Source organism: Budorcas taxicolor, chromosome 1, assembly GCF_023091745.1.
Source record: "Budorcas taxicolor isolate Tak-1 chromosome 1, Takin1.1, whole genome shotgun sequence".
Taxonomy (NCBI): domain Eukaryota; kingdom Metazoa; phylum Chordata; class Mammalia; order Artiodactyla; family Bovidae; genus Budorcas; species Budorcas taxicolor.
This window is the reverse complement of record NC_068910.1, coordinates 216,576,116-216,597,088: the sequence shown is the minus strand read 5'-3', so window position 1 is coordinate 216,597,088 and position 20,973 is coordinate 216,576,116. Positions and strand designations below refer to the sequence as shown.

The 20,973-nt window shown below is 52.4% G+C and overlaps 1 protein-coding gene across 4 annotated transcripts in view; it reads left to right on the top strand.

Moving 5' to 3' along the window:
• The window catches only part of COLQ (collagen like tail subunit of asymmetric acetylcholinesterase), a 63,556-nt gene that overhangs the window by 19,785 nt on the left and 22,798 nt on the right, over positions 1-20,973 (top strand). For 2 of the 4 annotated variants that reach the window (XM_052635474.1, XM_052635465.1), the window contains exons 2-9: positions 10,261-10,376; positions 11,346-11,447; positions 14,781-14,825; positions 15,150-15,176; positions 16,878-16,949; positions 18,718-18,780; positions 19,297-19,323; positions 19,940-19,984. In XM_052635474.1, the coding sequence (XP_052491434.1) occupies positions 10,261-10,376; positions 11,346-11,447; positions 14,781-14,825; positions 15,150-15,176; positions 16,878-16,949; positions 18,718-18,780; positions 19,297-19,323; positions 19,940-19,984 (497 nt within the window). Of the gene's footprint in view, positions 1-3,112; positions 3,189-10,260; positions 10,377-11,345; positions 11,448-12,406; positions 12,592-14,780; positions 14,826-15,149; positions 15,177-16,877; positions 16,950-18,717; positions 18,781-19,296; positions 19,324-19,939; positions 19,985-20,973 lie in introns of those variants that run through there. The other 2 variants (XM_052635481.1, XM_052635490.1) reach the window with 2 other exon arrangements.

Here is a 20,973-nt window from a genome sequence, read left to right as displayed (position 1 = left end):
CTTCCCTCCTGTTTCACTCCATTTTACACTTTTTTGGGCTCCAAAATCACTGCAGATGGTGACTGCAGCCATGAAATTAAAAGACGCTTACTCCTTGGAAGAAAAGTTATGACCAACCTAGATAGTATATTCAAAAGCAGAAACATTACTTTGCCGACTAAGGTTCATCTAGTCAAGGCTTTGGTTTTTCCTGTGGTCATGTATGGATGTGAGAGTTGGACTGTGAAGAAGGCTGAGTGCCGAAGAATTGATGCTTTTGAACTGTGGTGTTGGAGAAGACTCTTGAGAGTTCCTTGGACTGCAAGGAGATCCAACCAGTCCATTCTGAAGGAGATCAGCCCTGGGATTTCTTTGGAGGGAATGATGCTAAAGCTGAAGCTCCAGTACTTTGGCTACCTCATGCGAAGAGCTGACTCATTGGAAAAGACTCTGATGCAGGGAGGGATTAGGGGCAGGAGGAGAAGGGGACGACCGAGGATGAGATGGCTGGATGGCATCACGGACTCGATGGACGTGAGTCTGAGTGAACTCCGGGAGATGGTGATGGACAGGGAGGCCTGGCGTGCTGTGCTTCATGGGGTCGCAAAGAGTCAGACATGACTGAGCGACTGAACTGAACTGAACTTACACGTGGGAAGACCAACCCTGAGCACAGAAGGGAGTTGTCCAAAGCCACGCCCCACGTTACTGTCACACCAGGGCTGGAGACCAGGACCCTCCTCCCAGGATGGCACACCTGACTGAGGGGCAGCCAGGTAATGAGCACACCTCCAGGCCATTTGATTCAAGGAAATTCAACTGTTAGTGCCTGGAGAGACAGAGAGAGTGAGACAAAGTCTGAGAGATAGGAGACAGAGGGTGTGGGGCTGAGGCAGCAAAGAGACAGAAAGAGACCCTGGGGAGCCTGAGACATTAGGTCCAGAGCAGAGATGTGGACACCAGCAGGGCTGGACAGGACCTCGGTGATCCTCGGGGCAGTCACCTTTGTTTTGACAATAATAAAACAGTATAGCTGAGCGGTTTCCTTGTATAAAATTCTGGACAAGTTTGACGTGGAATGGTAAAAACTAAATGCTTCGGATACTTAAATTGGCAAAACTTCTGTCTCTGAGGGTGTTTGAAATGAGGTTTGAAAAACTGAAGAGCTGCAGTAACATAACCCAGCTCCAGGAAATCTGGATAAAGGGGGCGTAGATGACCTTTCTGCCACAGCCCTCTGTACAGAATATCCTGATGTTTCTGCCAACAGAGAGAAATGCACCAGAGACGAAGAGAGCCCTCTCCTCCCTAGCTCTTCCCATCATGGTACCAGCAGATCTTCTCCAATTTCAAAGCTCAGCTCAAATGCCACCTCTTCCAGGAAGCTTTCCTTGATTTCTCTCTTGCATCCCTTGACCCAGCTGGCATGCATCACTTCCTCCTAGGATGGAAGGAGCCCCATGTCAACTGCTTTTAATTTTCCACCTCATATTTTCATAGTTAACTATGAAAATATCGACGAAAGAGTCCCTATTCCACAGGAACTCCATAAGCCTTGCTCTTATCCTCACAACAAATGAACTAGGTTCACTTCCTACCCTCTCAACAGAGAAGTAAGCTAAGGCTCTGAGAGAGTGAATAAAAACTTCCTGAAGTTCAGACAGAGGCAAAAGCAGGGCCCCAGCCCAGGTTTGCCTGGCTCCAGGGCTTGACTCTTTCCACAAAGGCTCATGACATGTACTGAAGGCACGGACTGTGTCCCGTCAGTGTGTCTGGCAGGCATTTGGCACTCATCCTCTGTGTGTTCCTGAATGAATGAAACAGTCGATGAATGAATGGACAAACACAAGAAGTATCCTTTCTTTTGATGGGTGTAGCTCAGTGGTCGGCAAACTACAGCCTCGGAGCCAAGGCCAGCTTGCCTCCTACTTTTGTGAATAACGTTCCAGGGCAGCGTGGCCACATGCCCGCTGCCTGTGATGTCTGTGCTGTTTTCACGCATGATGGCGGGGGTGCAGTGCAGCAGAGGCTGCCCATGGAGCCTAAAACACTTCCTCTCCGGCCCTTTCCAGACAAACTGTGCCGACTCCTGCTATAGCTCATGGAGAAGGCAACGGCACCCCACTCCAGTCCTCTTGCCTGGAAAATCCCGTGGACGGAGGAGCCTGGTGGGCTGCAATCCATGGGGTCACTAAGAGTCAGACACGACTTCACTTTCACTTTTCCCTTTCATGCATTAGAGAAGGAAGTGGCAACCCAATCCAGTGTTCTTGCCTGGAGAATCCCAGGGATGGGGGAGCCTGGTGGGCTGCCGTCTATGGGGTCGCACAGAGTCAGACACGACTGAAGCGACTTAGCAGCAGCAGCAGCAGCAGCAGCAGCAGCTGTAGCTCATGGTCTTCACTAAGTTGATTTAAACCGTGCTTACTGCTTCTGTGATCTAGAATATCGTGTGTGCGTGTGTGTGTGCACATGTTTGTGCACTGGGTGCCTATCAAGTGTCAGATTTCCACACGTATCTGGTATATATCACTTAATCATCTTACAGGAAAGCTTCACCAAGAAACAGTTTGCTCTGTCGGCTCTTCGAAAAAATATACATATTTTAAAATTACGATTAGCTCTGTTGGCAGCACTTTGGCACAGACATGGTGGAGCAACAAAGACCAAAGAGCTTCCCTGGAGTGGAGGCGGGCAGACTGCCCCACCCCGTCCCCTCATGGAGGGGGTGGCAGTGAGCCCAGCCCTGTCAGGCTTGCCAGAATCAAGAGCAGCCTGTTCGACGGCTGACCCTCTGCCTCCTGTCTGCTGCAGGGGCGTCAGTATCCCGGGCTCCCAACTCCACTTCCTCCCCTGGTGCTCTCAGGATGCTCTTTCTCTCCCAAGCCACCACCCCACCCCCCAACTGCCCAGTGCATGCTCCTGAGAGGCGAGAACCCTGCCTCCCTCTTCCTGTTCCCGGGAGCTCAGGACTGGCCTCCAGACCCCTGGCCTCCGGGGCAGAGGCAGGGATTGGCCAGCTCCCCCCCACCAGATGCCCAGCAGGGCAGGTGCTGGCAGAGCTGGGGGCGTGACGACTCTCAGCCGGCCTCCAGAGGGTGCCCGCTGCCAGTGCGCCTGGGCCCTGCCCGCGATGACCGGCCCACCCCTCAGCCTCGCTCATCTGCTCACTGTTTCAGGACTGCTCTGTTACTCGGCTTGCTGTTTGGGTGAGTTGTGTGTGTGTGTGTGTGTGTGTGTTGCGTGTTGCTTTGGAAAAAAAAAAAAAAGAGACTCTTGGAAAGCCAAGTAGTTCTGGGGAACTTCCAGCAGCCTTTAAATCTCCAAGTCCTCCACTGGTGTCGGAATTGCTGTGTAAAGGAGTTTGATGTTGGAGTTCATGCGATCTTGGCTCCCACGATTGTGTGTGCCCCTCCAGTGACCCTGGGTGGCAGGCTGGCAGCTGCCCCCTTGGCTCTGAAGCAGCATGGTACCCTGTGGTCCGGGGCCACCCGGGCATGGGTGGCAGAGAGGTTCTCCAGCCCTCTCCAGGCCAGGTCCTGTGGCTCGCTGCCATCCCATGACTTTAACGTGGTCTTTCAGAGAAGTGCAAATGTCTTCAAAACCTAGGGTCAGAATTGGTGTCTCAAGGCGCATGTGATGTGAGTGGGGTTGAAGCCAAGCTGCGGGGTGCAGTCTGGTCTGGAATCCGTGCATCAGGGGAAAGCAGGCAGCTGGCAGGCAGGCAGGCTGGGAGAACGGGGCTGCCACTGAGCCTTCCGACTCAAGGGCAGAAGCCCTAGGGGTGCTGTGAATGTGTGCCTTCCGCTCTCCATGCCTCGGCTCCTGTGAGTGCACGTTCCACCAGGCAGATGAGCCGCAGAGGGGCAGGAGGAGCAGGCTGAGCACCAGCAGCTGCAGGTAGCATGTGGCTGCACCTACAATTTCCCCAACCTGCAAAGGGAGAAAGTTTGGTCACTTCTTTCCCGTGCCACTTGATGCAAAACAAGGAGGCGGAAACAGAGGAAGCCATCTCTAGTGCCCTGCGGATGGGCTGGTCTAGTGAGTGAGACCCAGATGGCCCAGATGGTGGTGATGCTGGGGTTCACCATGGGTGAGAAAGCACTCTGGAGGGGGTTTGGGCCAAATCCCATGTGGTGCAGTTGGGGAAACTGAGTCTCAGGTGGCAGTGGGGAGTCGCACCAGGCCCCATGGCCCCTTGTGCCTGGATTCACACTGTGATCCAAGTCCCTGAGTTTCCAAGCGTAGGTCTGAGTGGATTACTTTCCAAGACTCAAGGAAGTATTTTGTTCAAAGGGCAAAGATGGCATCAACAACAGCAAAGGGAAACACCCCTCAAAGTTTGCAAAAGCCTGTGTCACACCCAGGACTGTCCCCACCCAGGATTTGGCACAGCTGAGCCACACACAGTGGAACTCCGGTGTCTACGCGTCAAGGTGGGCACTCCCGAGATTCCCTGGAGGTTGGCATTCCTGGAGCTAAGCCTGGTTGAGCACACAGGTTTCTGCAAGCCCCATGCACACACACACACACACACACACACACACAGGGCTAAGCCTTGTGGAGCACCAAGGTTTCTGTAGGCCCCATGCACACACACACAGACACAGACACACACATACACACAGGGCTAAGCCTTGTGGAGCACCAAGGTTTCTGCAGGCCCCATGCGCGCGCACACACACACACACATGCACACACACACACACGCGCGCGCGATGTTTTCCATTACAACAGAGCCTCTGGGGCTTTCCAGGCTGGACCTGAGCTCAGACACGATTCCATGGAGGCAGCCTTGTCCAAAGAGACCCGCAGGCCACTCACATGACCCCAAAATAGACGTGTGAAGTCCTGTCTTAGTGACTGGGAGGGGAGGGTGGCGGGGGGGAGTGGGAAGCTGTTCCCAAACACGTCCACCTGATGGAAATATTCTGAGCTGGAATGAGCTGGAAATAAACTAGATGGTGCTAAAAACAAACTTCTCCAGGGAGCTGGGGGTGGGGTGCGGGGGGCAGGCAGAAATAGATGGTCCTCACCTGCTGAAAATGAAGGGGGTCTAGGGGTAGGGCCGGGGGCAGCCCCTGCAGAAGTGTTAACAGGAGGAGCAGCAGCCACAGTGTGTTTGCTAGGGGAGTGCCCGCGTCCAGGGGGAGGCCTGGGGTGGGGCTCTGACGGAGCCAGGGTCTTCCACTGGGGTGGGGGCCACGCAGGGTGCGGGCTGCAGAGGCCCCGGGGCCTGGACGATCTGGAGACAGGAGTGATGAGCAATGCTCCTTCGTGAGCTGCCTGCAGGTGCCCCTGGCTGGGAGAGGCCACGCGGACAACCAGAGCTCAGCCCTGGCCGTCCACCGAGGCCGGGCGAGGGCAAAGGAGAGGCTGCGGCTGTCAGTCCAGAGCCACGGCAGACTGGGCTTCCCCATAGGCGGCCCCCCAGCATCATGTAGCAAAGCCCCACTCCTAGAATAAATCCTTCCTCGCCCCCTCTTGCGAGATGCCTGTGGGACTCTCAGGAGTCTTCTCCAACACCACAGTTCAAAAGTGTCAGTTCTTCAGTGCTCAGCTGTCTTTTAGTCCAACTCTCACATCCATACATGACTACTGTAAAAACCAGAGCTTTGACTACACAGATCTTTGCTGGAAAAGTAATCTTTCTGCTTTTAAATATGCTCTGTAGGTTTGTCATAGCTTTTCTTCCAAGGAGCAAGCGTCTTGAATTTCATGGCTGCAGTCACCATAGTGATTTTGGAGCCCAAGAAAATAAAGTCTGTCACTGTTTCTGTTTTTTACCCATCTATTTGCCATGAAGTGATGGGACTGGATGCCATTATCTTAACTTTTTGAATGTCGAGTCTTAAGCCAGCTTTTCACTCTCCTTTCACTTTCATCAAGAGGCTCTATATCCTCTTCACTTTCTGCCATAAGCGTGGTGTCATCTGCATATCTGAGGTTATTGATATTTCTCCCGGCAATCTTGATTCCAGCTTGTGCTTCTTCCAGCCCAGAGTTTCTCATGATGTACTCTGCATAGAAGGTAAATAAGCAGGGTGACAATATACAGCCTTGACATACTCCTTTCCCAGTTTTGATCTAGTCCATTTTTCCATGTCTGGTTCTAACTGTCGTTTCTTGACCTACATACAGGTTTCTCAGGAGGTAGGTAAGGTGGTCTGATATTCCTATCTTTTGAAGAATTTTCCACAGTTTATTGTGAGCCACATAGTCAAAGGCTTTGGAATAGTCAATAAAGCAGAAATAGATGTTTTTCTGGAATTCACTTGCTTTTTCTATGATCTAGTGGATATTGGCAATTTGATCTCTGGTTCCTCTGCTTTTTCTAAATCCATCTTGTACATCTGGAGGTTCCGGGTTCACGTGCTATTGAAGCCTCGCTTGAAGGATTTTGAGCATTGCCTTGTTAGCATGTGAAATGAGTGTGATTGTGTGGTAGTTCAAGCATTCTTTGGCATTACCCTTCTTTGATATCAGAATGAAAACTGGCCATTTTCAGTCCTGTGGCCACTGCTGAGTTTTCCAAATTTGCTGGCATATTGAGTGCAGCACTTTCACAGCATCATCTTTCAGAATTTGAAACAACTCAACTGGAATTCCATCACCTCCACTAGCTTTGTTCATAGTGATACTTCCTAAGGCCCTCTTGACTTCACACTCCAGGATGTCTGACTCTAGGTGAGTGACCACACCATCGTGGTTATCTGGGTCATTAAGACATTTCTGTACAGTTTTTCTAATTCTAGACTCCTAATTTATCCTTCTCCCTTTCTTGTTTGGTAACCATAAATTTGTTTTCTCTGAGTCTGTTTTGTATTAATAAATAAGTTCATTTGTTTCATTTTTTAGATTCCACATATAATATTATAAGTAATATTGGGCTTCCCTTGTGGCTAAGCTGGTAAAGAACCTGCCTGCAATGTGGGAGACCTGGGTTTGATGTCTGTGTTGGGAATATCCCTGGAGAAGAGAAAGGCTACCCCCTCCAGTATTCTGGCCTGGAGAATTCCATGGACTGTATAGTCCATGGGGTCGCAAAGAGTCTGACACAAGCAAGTGACTCTCACTTTCACTTCATAAATAGTATTATATGATATTTGTCTTTCTCTGACTTAATTCACTTAATATGACATTCTCTAGGGCCATTTGTGCTGCTGCAAATGGCGTCATTTCATTCTCTTTTAGGGCTAATATTCCATTGTATAAATACACCACAGGACCTCCATTTGCACCCACAGTCAGTCCAGATTAGCAGAAAGGACTCTGGGACCAGAGTTCAAATCCTGTCTTTATCCACTCCTCAGTCGATGGACGTTTAGGTCACTTCCATGTCTTGGCCATTGTAAACACTATGCCACTAAACACATTGGCCACTACGAACACTGCTGCTGCTGCTGCTGCTGTGTCGCTTCAGTCGTGTCCGACTCTGTGCAACTCCACAGACGGAAGCCCACCAAGGCTCTGCCATCCCTGGGACTCTCCAGGCAAGAACACTGGAGTAGGTTGCCATTTCCTTCTCCAATGCGTGAAAGTGACACTGGGGTACATGTATCTCTTTGAATCAGAGTTTTCTCTGGATATATGCCCAAGAGTAGGATTGCCAGGTCACATAGTAGTTCTATTTTCACTTCTTTAAGGAGCCTCCGTACTGTTCTCCATGACTGCACTCATTTACCCCACTAACAGGGTAGTAGTGTTCCCTTTTCCCCACACCCCCTCCGGCATTTATTACTTGTATACGTTTTTATGGTGGTCATTCTGACTGGTGTGAAGTGATACCTCACTGCAGTTTTGATTTGCATTCTCTAGCAACTAGTGATGTTCAGCATCTTTTCCCGTGCCTATTGGCCATCTGGATGTCTTCTTTGGAGAAATGTCTGTTTAGGTCTTCCGTCCATTTTTTGATTGGGTTGTTTGTTTTTTGTTATTGAGTTGTATGAGCTGCTTGTATATTTTGGAGATTAATCCCTGTTGGTCGCATCATTTGCAAATATTTTCTCCCATTCTGCAGGTTGTCTTTGTTTTGTGTATGGTGTCCTTCGCTGCGCCAAAGCTTATTAGTTTGGTTAAGTCTCATTTGTTCATTTTTGCTTTTATTTCTATTGCCTTGGGAGACTGACCAAAGAAATCACTGGCACAATTTATTTCAGGGAACGTTTCATGGGGCCTTGTTAGGAATTTTCATTTTCAGTTGTCACAACAGCTGAGCTGAGGGGTTTCCTGCAGTGGGACAGCATCATGCGTGTCCCACGCCCCACATGACTGTGAAATGTCAAATGGAAGATGCATACCTTTCATAATTATCTCATCCTAGGAGCTAATGCTCTTTCACATCAATATTTGTTGAACTGCTATAGTATGAAACTGAGTTTTCTCAGATAAGTGCTGAGTAGCGACTGCGCTTTGTTTGGTTGGGATTTTACGCAGTATTTTTCCTCATTTGAGAAAAATCACATCTCACAGTGGGCACCTCACTTGAAGCATTTGCGGTGCAGATACCGCACCTTATGTTAGTAGACTTTGCGCTCAGTGTGGTTTCACACGCAGGCACGAGCATCTAACTAGGTCATCGAGTTTTCTGACATGCTAGTGCTCAACAAAATATGCATATCAAAACATGCATTGTTATATCACAAACCACTTTTCTGAGAGCTCTCTTTTATGTTACATTCAGAGCGTTACATTGATTTTTAAATGGCACAGGTATGTTGCCTTATTTTTGAATTTTATTTTTGGATAACAAAGGGGTCTTTAAAGATACTTCTTACCAATGGGCCCTTGCGTCTGAGGGGACTGAGGACCACTGGTCCAGACAGCGGGCTGCTCCTCCGCCGGGTTCAAGGGTGTAGGTGTGAGCAGTGATTCCCGGGGTGCTGGAGCTGAGACAGGCAGCCCACACTGCGTGCCTTCTGGGAAGCTCCCGCTGCCGGCCTGAGGTCGGGTCAGGCCTCAGATCACAGGGTGGACAGGAAAGACAAGCACTCTCCCTGGGAGACAAGTCTGAAAACTGGTTTCAGGGCAGAGAGGGGTGTGACAAGCAACCCACCCATGTTCTGTGAGGTCAGAGATTCGGAGAAGGGGTGGACGAAGAGATACCGTCACGAGACCAGGACGGGGCGCTGGAAAATCAACAGCTCTGGGCAATGTTCGAGTAGGGCGTGTGTTTGGGTGAACACACGTCTTTTCCATGGGTGAACACACAGGCATAAGAGTTGCCGAGCCATCGGACGTGGCTGCATTCGGCTTTAGGAGACGATGCGGCGAGTTTTCCAGTTGAGGGCATTTTCTCTCCCACCAGCCAATGAGAGAATTCTGGTTGTCCCACACCCTTGCCGACAAATGTTACGTTCTGGCCTTCTCAGTTTAGCCGGTCTGGCAGGCATGTAGCCGTGTTGACCCAGTGTTCAGGGGTAGCAGGATGGATAAGAGGGTTGTGGTCGTGTCCCACAGGGGGACTCTGTTCAGCAGCGTGACGATGACAAGCAGCGATCAGGATACCCGTCACAGACGCGATGTCGAGCCAAAGCAGCACACAAGAGCTGACGTTCATTTGAGGCTCAAATACAGCCACAAGGACTCCCCCAGGCTGGGAGCCAGGGCGGTGGGCAGGGAGCAGGGTAGAGACTGCACAGGAGCTGAAGGGGCTCCTGGAGGCTGGGGAGTTCGGGATCTCCACCCGGGTGCTGCAGGAATCCCCGGGGATCTGTGTCCTTTCTGCCAGGACTACCTCAGCACTGAACGTGTGCTAACGTTGCATGCCTGACCGTGAAGCTGCAAGGATCCAGGGCCCCCTCGTCATCTCACTCCTGTGTCTGAAGACTTTAGCCGGTAGCTCTCCTGTGAGCTCGGGTGACCTGAATGTCTGTGTAGAGTCTGGAGTCAAACGGATGCTTGACATCTTGGCCCCGGGGCACTGCCTCCCCCACGAAAATGTTCCTTGCAGGCACGTGTCAAGGGTGTGAGCAGAGCCTACCTTCTCCCCAGCTGAGAGAAGGGGCCCCTGGCGGGTCTGTTTGAACCGTCTGTTCTCTGTCCCATCTACAAAGTGACCGTCAGCGTCTGGAGAAGGAGCCTGGCCTCCTGGTGGTCCCAGCGGCTGCAGTGCCCACTTGCCTACCTGGCGAGGCGGGGAGGGCCCTGGCAGGGATAGGCAGGGGTGGCGCTCCCGCCCAGTGGGCAGCAAGTGAGAGCGGCCCCTCTCCCCGGGCACAGTGGGCACCCAGAGGCCCTGACGCAGGCCGCACACTAACGAGCCGGGGGGTTTCCTCCTAGCAGCCCTGCCTGGCCTGGATCAGAAGAGGCGCGGCGGCCCCCGAGCATGCTGCCTGCTGACGCCCCCGCCGCCCCCGCTGTTCCCGCCACCCTTCTTCCGAGGGGGCCGGGGCCCGGTGAGTACCGCTGACTGTTGGTCCGGGGCGCCCCTCCGCCGCCGGGCGGGGGCTCCTCCTGCGGCTGTCCTCAGGGGCCGGCTGTCTGCACGCCCCCCACCTCAAGCAGGAGCGGGGCTGGGCCGTTCAGCTGGCCAGCAGGAAGACGGGCAAGGGTCCTGTCTCCTCAGAGACGCTGAGGTGAACTGCTAACTTTCTGGGCTCCTGTCCTCGGCTCAGACGTGGCGTTTCCCCCTCTTGTTCTGTCTTCTCCCTGATCGTGTCAAATTTCCTTTTTTCACCCTTATCCACAAGGAACAGTCCTGAGAGGGGGAACGGAACTGGGGAAAGGGAGGGGAAGGCAGGGAAAGAGCAGGATGGGGGAAGCTGAGCTGGAAGGCATTCCAGGGGCTCATCATGCTCGGATCTTTCCAGGACCTCTTAGACCCATACTGTCCAAAACACTAGCCTCTGGCCCCACGTGGCCAGCTCCAACTGAGATGTGCTGAGTATAAAACACACGCTGAATGCCTTTTATAATGACTCAAAATATCTCAGTTTTTTTTTTTTTTACATTGAGATAATATTGGGGATATACTGGGTAAGATAAAATCCTCATCAAGATTAATTTCACTTATTCCCTTTTACCCTCTTTATGTGGTTACCAGAACATTTAAGACGACACACTAGTGACTCATTTTGCTTCTATTGGATGGTGCTCTCCTGGATGCTGGGTAAAGGCCCCCGAGTGAGTTCCTAACTCCATTCAGAGTGGTTGCTTTTTTTCTGTAATCCATTGAAGCCAGGCTTGTCTCAGAGCCGATGAGAGGAAGGAGACTGGGAGTCAGAGGTCACCTTCGTGAGACGCCCACTGGGGAGTCAGGGAATGGCTGGCCTCGGGGCAGGGCTGTGGAACAGGTCTGTGTCCGGGGCTGACCCTTCTTCTGCACCCCTGGTCAGACCTAAAACCTGTATCACCTTGTCTTGAAGCTTCTCTCCCCAGACATGAGGAATCTCGTCCTGGAACTGGAGACGGCGCAGTCCCCGTGTGCGCAGGGATCACTCAGCTCATCTGGGCCTCCGGGCCCCCAGGTCAGTCCCCTCCGGGGCCCTTCACCTGAAGTCCAGGCCCCCAGGTCAGTGCACCCCGGGCCCTTCACCTGAAGTCCAGGCCCCCAGGTCAGTGCACCCTCAGCCCCTTCCCCTGAGGTCCAGGCCCCCAGGTCAGTGCACCCTGGGCCCTTCCCCAGAGGTCTGGGCCCCCAGGCCAGTGCACCCCGGGCCTTTCCCCTGAAGTCCTCTGCTCAGGGCGGGGACCCTCCCCCGCCCACTACCCCTGGTGAAGAGTTGCCTCTCTTCAGGTGCCCTGGGGTTGTTTTCCTGCCCTGGAGGAACCACATGGTTCTTCTCTGGCCAGTTCTGCTTCCCAGCCTCAGTGTGCCCATCTGCACAATGGGGGTATAACTTCCCTTGCAGTACCAGATGTGGGAGGTGACCAGGCGAGCTACTGCCTAGATGGGGGTGGTTATTGTTATAGTTGTCAGAAGAAAAAGTGCGCTCAGAAGTGCAACTGTTAACCCCACCCAGAGGGGCCTGCATGCAGGGCAGAAAAATGGGGCAACAGGGAACATGATTCTCTGAACTCATTTTAGCCCTAGACATGGGCCCCAACCAGCCCACCCCTCCCCACCAGAGCTCAGGTCAGAGTAAGGAGCAGGCCAAACGCTGGTGGAAGGGTTTTCTAGGCAGGCAAAGGGTCCCTCCAGAGACTGTCTCAGACTCGTGGGCCCTCTGGCTGGCCTGGTGGAGGGGGTCCGTCGAGGAGGACGTGGGGTCTGGGCCTGCCGTGGGGACGGGAGAGAGGAATTCTGTCACCTCTCTGTGGCTTCCCATCACAGGAAGACCAAGACACACTCCTCACCCTGGGAGCAAAGCCCCGCATGGGGACCCGTATCTCCTGCAAAGTGTCTCCCACGAGGTCATGGCCCGCTCAGGGCAGCCGCGGTGTGTGTCCTGGGTCCTCATCCACCCGAAGTCTGTGGCGGCCTTTGGGCCTTGCCTGTGGCTCCAGCTGTTTGGAACGCCCTTCCCTCTGACTGTCCCCGTGACCTGCTCCTCTGTCCCTCAGAACCCAGGCGACCCCTCCTCAGACATGCCCCTCCGCCCTCCATCGCAGAAGCCGCCCCATCGCTCTCCACCCAGGGGCCAGGTTTCCTTCTCTGCTGAGTTTTCTCAGGTTGTTACAGTTTTATTCTTGTTCCTAGACTCTTGGGTCTCCCTGCCTCCATAAAATACAAGCTCTGTGCCTGAGGTTGGCAAGCTATGGCCAGGGGTGTAGTCTGGCATGTTTTGTAATTAAAGCTTATTGTTCTCCGGCGACTTCTTGTGCTGAAGGGCAGAGTTGAGTTGTGACAGAATTGCTGTATCAGAGGCAAAGCCCAAGTATTCCCTGTCTGGCTCCTTGCAGACCAGCTCTTCCGAGCAGGGGCATTGCCCACCTTGCTTTGTGCCCACCCACGCCAGTACCTGGGGTGTAGTCCTGGCCCATGTTCCTGGGGAAGTTTAAAAGGTCCCAAGAGCTTGTAATGTGCAGAGAGGCTTGGAATCCCTTGGCTGGGAAGTAGAAAGTGAAAGAAAGCTCAGCCGTGTCTGACTCTTTGCCACCCCATGGACTGTAACCTACAGGCTCCTCCATCCATAGGATTCTCCAGGCAAGAATACTGAAGTGGGTTGCCATTTCCTTCTCCAGAGGATCTTCCCAACCCAGGGACTGAACCCGGGTCTCCCACCTTACACGCAAACGCTTTAACCTCTGAGCCACCAGGGCTTCCCCGTAAATGTTTATTAAATGCACTGGAGAAAGCAGGACTTGGGACCCACAGTTGGCCAGAACTGCCACAGAGGCTCTGGGAAGCCTGCAGAGATGCATGGTGGGTGCCCAAGGCTCAGCTCCCAGGCGGATTTCCATCTTCTCAGCTCCTGTGGTCTGCACCTGCAGAGAACCCAGGGGATGGGAAGGGGGTCCCGGCTGCCCTGAGGCCGCGGTCTCCGGCCCCACAGGAGCCTCTCTGACCTGGTGCAAGCCCACATGGGTCCCTGGGAGGCTGTGTGGCTGGCTCCAGGGATCCCACAGCCACCTCTGCGCTCCAGGAATACGGCGACCCTGTACCCTCGCAGAGGGGGAGCCTCGGACCCACAGCTGCCAGCACCTGGGAACTTGCTGGAAGCACAGAATCTCAGCCTCCCCTCCCCCCACGCCACCCCCTCTCATCAGAACCTGCATCTTAACAAGACTCCCCAGGGGAATCACCCTCATGTCAAAGTTTGGGAAGCCCTGAGCTAGGGACAGCATCATGGCCTGATAAATAGTTCCAGCCCATTTGAAGAAAACAGAGAAATTACTGAGGCTTGGAAAAGAAGAAAGAATGGAAGTGAAACTCTCCCTTACCCCCGCCAAACAGAAGAATAAACCAAAAGCGGTGGTTCCCCAACTTTTCTGCCCATTAGAATCCCCTGGGATGCCTGTGTCCCTGGGGAATTTTAAAAGGTCCCCCAGGGGTTTCTGATGTGCAGAGAGGATTGGAATCCCTTGGCTGGGGTGGGTCATTTGAACAAACTTCACAGAAATCCTATTTCAGACACGGTTCACATAAGGCATGCTCACCTGCAGATCTTGCGGATGAAGAGGTGGCCTGGGGGTTTTGGTGGATTTCCTCTCTGCTATCCTGGGGAGTTTGGCAGACAGCTGGCCAACTGAGGGTTTCACAGGCACGTGCACCAAGAGGAAGCTACATCCTGCTGTGCGTGTGCCAAGCTTCAGAGCGACAGGCGCAGGCATCCCCGAGCTGGACTCAGCCCCACCCCCTGGGCGGGCAGTGGGACAAAAATGCACTCTTCACCTGCCCACACTCTTAGCATCTTAAAACAGAAGGCTTTTGCTCTTCCTGGTGCCCAGAGATCCACCACAGGAATTTCTGTGTTAGCTGCTCCTGCGAGCAAACCCTAATTCTGTCTGGTCGGGGTCCCAGGGAAACTTGGTAAGAGCAGTGGAAAAGTGAGAGGTGGTGAAGCATCTTGTGTTCAGCAAATAGCCCTTCTTAAGTCTCTTGAGTTGCCTTCGCCAAGTGCTCAGGATGTTTGGGCCATCTGAGAATTCCAGAGAGAAAAGGAAAATCACAGAAAGCAGGTATGTGAGCACCACAGTAACAGTGATGCTGAAAATAGCCCAGAGAAAGCAAGAAGAGGGGTCCCAGGGAGAGGGATGGGCCTGGCCTGGATGGGGCGTAGGATCCTTCCCGCCATGCCAGGACCCCTGAGTCTGCAGCGAGAACTGCCTACTGAGGAGCGAAGGCACCCAGGGCCCCCCGCACCCGTCTTGCCTCTGGCTGATGCGGGCTTTGTTCTTTTCTTATCTTGATCATGTAGGGCCCGCCCGGGCTTCCTGGCAAGACTGGACCAAAGGGAGAGAAGGTATGAAGCACCTCTGTCTTCACCCCCACCTCCCCTGGGTAATGCTGGCCTGGTTTCTGGGGACGCCACTGAGGATTTTCTGGTTGAGATTTCGAAGCATGCGCTAATCCTGCCTTAGAGGGTGACGATGGGCTCCGTGGTGACTGTGGGCGTGGGACCCCATCCGTCCGTCTCAGTGGGGCCCGGAGACGTGGCGGGGACGCTGTGAGCCTCCAGGGCACCTAGCCTCGTGGGCATGCTGGCTCATTAGACCTTGCCAAGCCCTCAGGTTCCAGAACTTTTCCTCCAAAGCAGTCTCTGCTTACCTGTCTTCTCCATCCACAGGGGGAGCTTGGTCGACCAGGAAGGAAGGTATGGTCCACGTTACCCTGTCAGAATTACACGGCAGCTGTGCCCTCGGGGATGGGGACCAGCTGCACACCCCCGCAGCCCCGATCCCCAGGAGTCATCCTGATGACGGAAGCAACCGCTTCACTCTGCCCGCTTCTTAGTCAGGGTCTGCAGCCTGCTCCTGGTGGCATTCGGACTTCGGAAGCTGCCAAGCCTGGCCAGGTTTCCCCTCAGCCTCATCCTGCCATCCATCAGAGAAACCCTCCAAGGCCCCAGCCCGTGGCACCAAATGACTCTCACTGTCAATTTGATTAAACTGGAATTAAGTGTCAGACAAGAACGAACGGTTTTGCCTAAGGGCCCAGCTGAAATAAACGGGAGTTACCTAAGGTCGCAGGGACTCTGAATAAACCAAACACATGTTATTAAGACTGTCATTAGCATCAGGAAAGAGTCAACCAACCATTACCTACTGCAGTCAGAGGATGCTGGCACTGAAATTGTTGGTCTTGGGGATACAGAAGAGGGTTTAAGACCAAGAAAAGATGCCCATGGTTCTAAGTATAAATTACTATTTTATTAGTTATTTTATCCAAATACTTTTACTATCAATAAAAGCCTCAAACAAACCTTTGTATGACAAAGTCCCAGCCCTTTAGGACACAGCTGACCACTCTGGCCAAGGCCTAGTGGTTGCCTGAAGTGCCAGGCTTGGGAGGATTCTGCCATCCTCTCTGCGCTCAGAACAAGGCCTGTGATTGCTTAGTGATGTCTGCGTGGGTGAAGCAGGCAGGAGCGGGAGCTAGTGTGCCCGCCAGCGCCGTGATCTCCAGGTCAGGGATGGGCCTTCCATATCCCCAGCTAGGCTAACCAAAATTAGCCAGTGGGTGCAGAGGTCAATGCAGACCCCACCTCACTGCCCCCACACTGCCTTGCAGGGCTCACTCTTCCACAGCCCCTTGGCCTCTGTTGGGTTTCCTACACAGAGATCGAGGTGGTCCATGCTATGTGCAAGTGAATTAATGATTAAAGCAGCTCTCCCCAGAGGAGCCCAGGAGAGGGGAGACCCAGCTGGGGCAGGGGAGGAAACCCAACGCGGGGAGGGGGGTGGTACCAGGTGACATCCAGCTTCAGCCTGAGCTGCGGAGGAGCTCTGGAGTGGGAATGGCAACAGAGAATTTGTCCTGCCTCACCTTGATGTAAGGGGGCTGGGCTATTGGCTTCAGCAAGGGTGGTGCCTCAGTTGGTGGGCAGCCCCCAGCAAACCCACATGTGCAGGTTGCAGGAAGGAGTGAGTTCTTACGGCAAGGAAGGCATCCTCTGGGAGGTGGGCACGCTGAGCAGGGGAAAGACCTCAAGGGAAAGGGACCAACCTCTGACGCTGCTCCCCTAAACCTCATCCTCCCCTTCTACGTTGCCTCCTTGGAATGCAGGGGATGTGTGGGTGGGTGATAATGGTCAAAGGACTGAGACGTTTAGAGCTCCTTCCCACCACCTTCCATTTCTTAAATGGAACAATCTCGTTGACGTCATGTGATACTGAGGGCTTGAACTCCCATCCGAGAGGCACAGCTTTCCAGGCCATGAGTCTTTGGAGGTTGGGATGAGCATCCCGGGGCCATACTTGGGCCCATACTCCCTACCAGGCCACAGAGACAAATCTGTTTTCAGAGGGAGGGGAACAAGCCCAATAGTCCTAACTTTGATTCTCTGTCTTTGAAGGGCAGACCCGGACCCCCAGGAGTTCCTGGCATGCCTGGGCCTGTTGGCTGGCCTGGCCCTGAAGGCCCCAGGGTAAGTGTGGCAGCTCTCAGGGCATCAAAACTCGAGGGGAGGAGGTGGCAGCTCCCCTGTCTTCTGGCACAGTCAGTGAAACTCAACCTCTTCAAGACAGGGAGAAAGGAGAGAGCCCAAGGACCGCCCAGAGGGCCCCAAAACTTCCTCCCTTCCACAAGACCACAGTCAGTCCCACAGCTGCTCCTGCAGGAGGAGAAACAAGGGCCTGCTGCCTCCTTCCTGGAGCCCTGCCCTGCTCTGTCCTGAGAGTTAGTTCACAATTCTTTGGCTCCCTGAGATGACCCCAAAGGAGCTCGTGTCTGGAAGGCTGTTGGCCCGTCATACTTATTGGGCAGGGGCTGGAGGGTGAGGGCAAGGGAGTTGGAGCCTGGAACCACGGAAATCCTGCATTCCCAGGTGGATCGCTAAATGCTGGGGAAATCCCCTTCCTCAGACAGGTGAGGAGCAGCTGACATACCCACACACATGTCTTTCTACACATTTTGGTTGTAGACTATTGTGTTCAGAGGCCATGACTTACAACTAACCTGCAGAAGTCAGGGGTGGGTAGGGAAATGTCACCATCTGCTCTGACGCGTTGGCTGCATTTATTATGAGACTAGAAAATTGTTCCCAATCATCTTAGGAAAAGTTCCAAGGATATTTTCTTAAAAACCCACTGTATAGAAGGCTGAACCATCCAATATGGCAGCCACTAGCCACATGTGACTATTGAGCCCTTGAAATGTGTCAAGTGCAACTGAGGAACTGAAATTTTAATTAATTTAAGTTTGAGTTTTAAAATCTTTACTCAATTCAGTTATTTGAAAACATTTAAGTATTTTTGAGCAACTTGAGTTGAAATCTGCTTTTTTAACTATAAATTTTATGAAATCTAATACAGATCAAGTATTGTAGATGAAAATTTAACACCTGAATTGAGGTATGATTTAAATGTTAAATACACAACAGATTTCAAATATTTATTGTGAAAAATCAAATATAAAACTCTCGTGGATAGTTTTTACATTGATGATGTGTTTAAAATAATTGGATTATTAAATAGTGATTAATAATTAGATTAATTAGAGTAAATTTAGTGTTTAAATTTAAAGTTAATCTCATCCGTTTAGTTCTACTTTTAAGGTGACTTCTAAAAAATTTTAAATTAAGTATGTGGCTCACTTTATATTTCTATTGTTTAGTGCTGGCTAAAGTTTTTTAGCATGGCAGGTACTAAAAGTTCCAACTGTAAACCATTCTGAAGGGTAACAGATCCCGTCCATGAATCCCATCCCCCGCTTCCACTCAGAGGTTAACGGTCACTCCGCTTGGCCGCAAACCTAGGGTAAGAGTATACGGAAACATCTGAAAGGCCCTCCCTATACAGACAGCAGAGCAGATGTAGCTTTTTGGAGCACATTTACCTTGTCCTTTGAGTACCCAAGTGCCTGCATGCTCTCTTCCCCGCCCTTTCCCAACCCTCTCTGGGAGAAGATCAAATGTCAGTTCATTTATAACACATGAGTAAGCATTTGGTTTGGAGAGCTGCTCTACCTTGGACAGTTTCCTTCTACATTTCATGACAAATACCAGAATGAAGCCTGGAGTCTGTAGTCTTGGACCCCTGGGAGTGAACAAGGGAGCATTTGGGGTCCTCAGATTCACAGGCCAGCCTCAATGTCCCCAGCTCCATCCTGATCTTGCCTATGGCTCTCCTGATTCAGTTTCTCTAGGAAATGTCACTGGAGGTCTTTTTTTCCCCCTCTTCTTGTGATTCCCACAGGGTGAAAAAGGTGACCTGGGTCTGATGGGCTTGCCAGGGTCAAGAGGACCAATGGGCTCCAAGGTCAGTGTGTTGGTCCAGATAGATGGTTCCAGGTCTTCTGATTAAGGCTCTGGAGCAGCTGGTGTCTATAAAGTGGGGACTGGGTGACTGCCGTCCTGGGCTGGGGATTATCACAGATGTAGGAGAGGCTGGTGTCAGGCTGTGCTTATCTTTACTAGCCCTGGCGGGGGCAAGGGCGGGATGCTCTGGGACACGGGGCAGAGGGAGGCCATTCCTGCTGTTCTCTTGGACAATGAGGTCAAGCCTCTGGGCAACAAAGCAGATGGAAGCCTTTTGTTTGGGCCTTTGGGGATGGGGGTTAAGGAAAGCAATGCTCTTTTTAGGCCTGGTATACACACAACCCTCAGGGTCATCTTTATACTCGCTGCTGCAACCCTCCCCTGACCCTTGCCCTAGAATGTGCAACCCAGTGTGGAGACATATCCCACCACCCCATCCAGGGGTTCCTTCCACTCTTACACCAGACCTGGAGGTCCTACAGGGCTGACTGTCAATGCGCCTTTTGCTTTCTTTTAGGGCTACCCTGGATCCAGAGGGGAAAAGGTTCGTGCTTGTCTCTATGGTTCCTCGAAGCCAAGTCTGGGGTCTGTGATGTGCAGAGCAGGGGCCCAGGGGTCTCTTTAGTCAGTGGCTGCAGCTGCCACCTCTCGATGTTACCCTGTCCTTTGTCAGTGGGCCTTGAGACAGAAGTGAGGGCCCCCGAGCCAGGACGGGTGGGTTAGGGAGGTGCTCCCAGTGGAGGTGGAAGCTCCCCATGTGGAGCAGGTAGGGGCTGGAGGTTGTGCCAGCCGCAGCATGAACACACCTGGCAGGGGGAGCTGGGCGAAGATGGTAGATGCGTGACTTAGGCCACGCTTCTACCACACAGCCTCAGTGTCTGTCAAACATGGAGTGAAAAATCCAGCCACACCCTGAGGACAAATTTCCTAGAAGATAGGAGAAAATCTAGGACCCAGAATTTTCTGTGGAGTATCTTTTATTAATGTAAGCAGTTTTGGGGGGTCCAAATAGGAGGTATCTCATAAAGAAAGCCTTTCCTGGGCATACCCAGTCTTCTAAGGGAAGTAAGGGTGCTGACCTATGGCATTTTCAGTTAAAAATGCTCCAGTTTTTCCCCTAGGAGTCAACTCATTGACTCTCTCCTATGGTTTCCTCTTAGGGATCCAGAGGTGAAAGGGGTGACTTGGGTCCCAAAGGAGAAAAGGTAATGGGCATTTCATAGAAATGATAAACTACCACAGAAGTGACATCCCCTACTTATCCCCATCTTGTGGGCTGACTGACTGACTGCCTGGCTGCTGACTGACTGAACGACTGACTGGCTGGCTCACTAACTGGCTGCTGGCTAACAGAATGACTGACTGACTAGCTGACTGCCTGGCTGCTTACTAATTGCATGACTGACTGGCTGGCTGACTAACTGGCTGCTGACTGACTGACTGACTGATTGGCTGCTTATTCACTGACTGACTGACTGACTGGCTGCTTATTGACTGACTGACTGACTGACTGGCTGCTGACTGAATGACTGACTGGCTGCTGACTGACTGAATGACTGACTAACTGGCTGCTGACTGACTGACTGACTGGCTGCTGACTGACTGAATGACTGACTGACTGGCTGGCTGACTGGCTGCTGACTGACTGAATGACTGACTGACTGGCTGCTGGCTAACAGAATGACTGACTGACCGGCTGACTAACTGGCTCCTGACTGACTGGCTGCTTACTGACTGAATGATTGACTGACCGGCTGGCTGACTGGCTGCTGACTGACTGAATGACTGACTGGCTGGCTGACTCACTGGCTACTGACTGACAGAATGACTGACTGACTGGCTGCTGGCTAACAGAATGACTGACTGACTAGCTGACTGCCTGGCTGCTTACTAACTGAATGACTGACTGGCTGGCTGACTAACTGGCTGCTGACTGACTGACTGATTGGCTGCTTATTGACTGACTGACTGACTGACTTGGTGCTTATTGACTGAATGACTGACTGACTGGCTGCTGGCTGACTGAATGGCTGACTGACTGGCTGACTCACTGGCTCCTGACTGACTGACTGACTGGCTGCTTACTGACTGAATGATTGACTGACTGGCTGGCTGGCTGACTGGCTGCTGACTGACTGAATGACTGACTGGCTGGCTGACTGGCTGAGTGAATGAATGGCAGACTGGCTGAAAG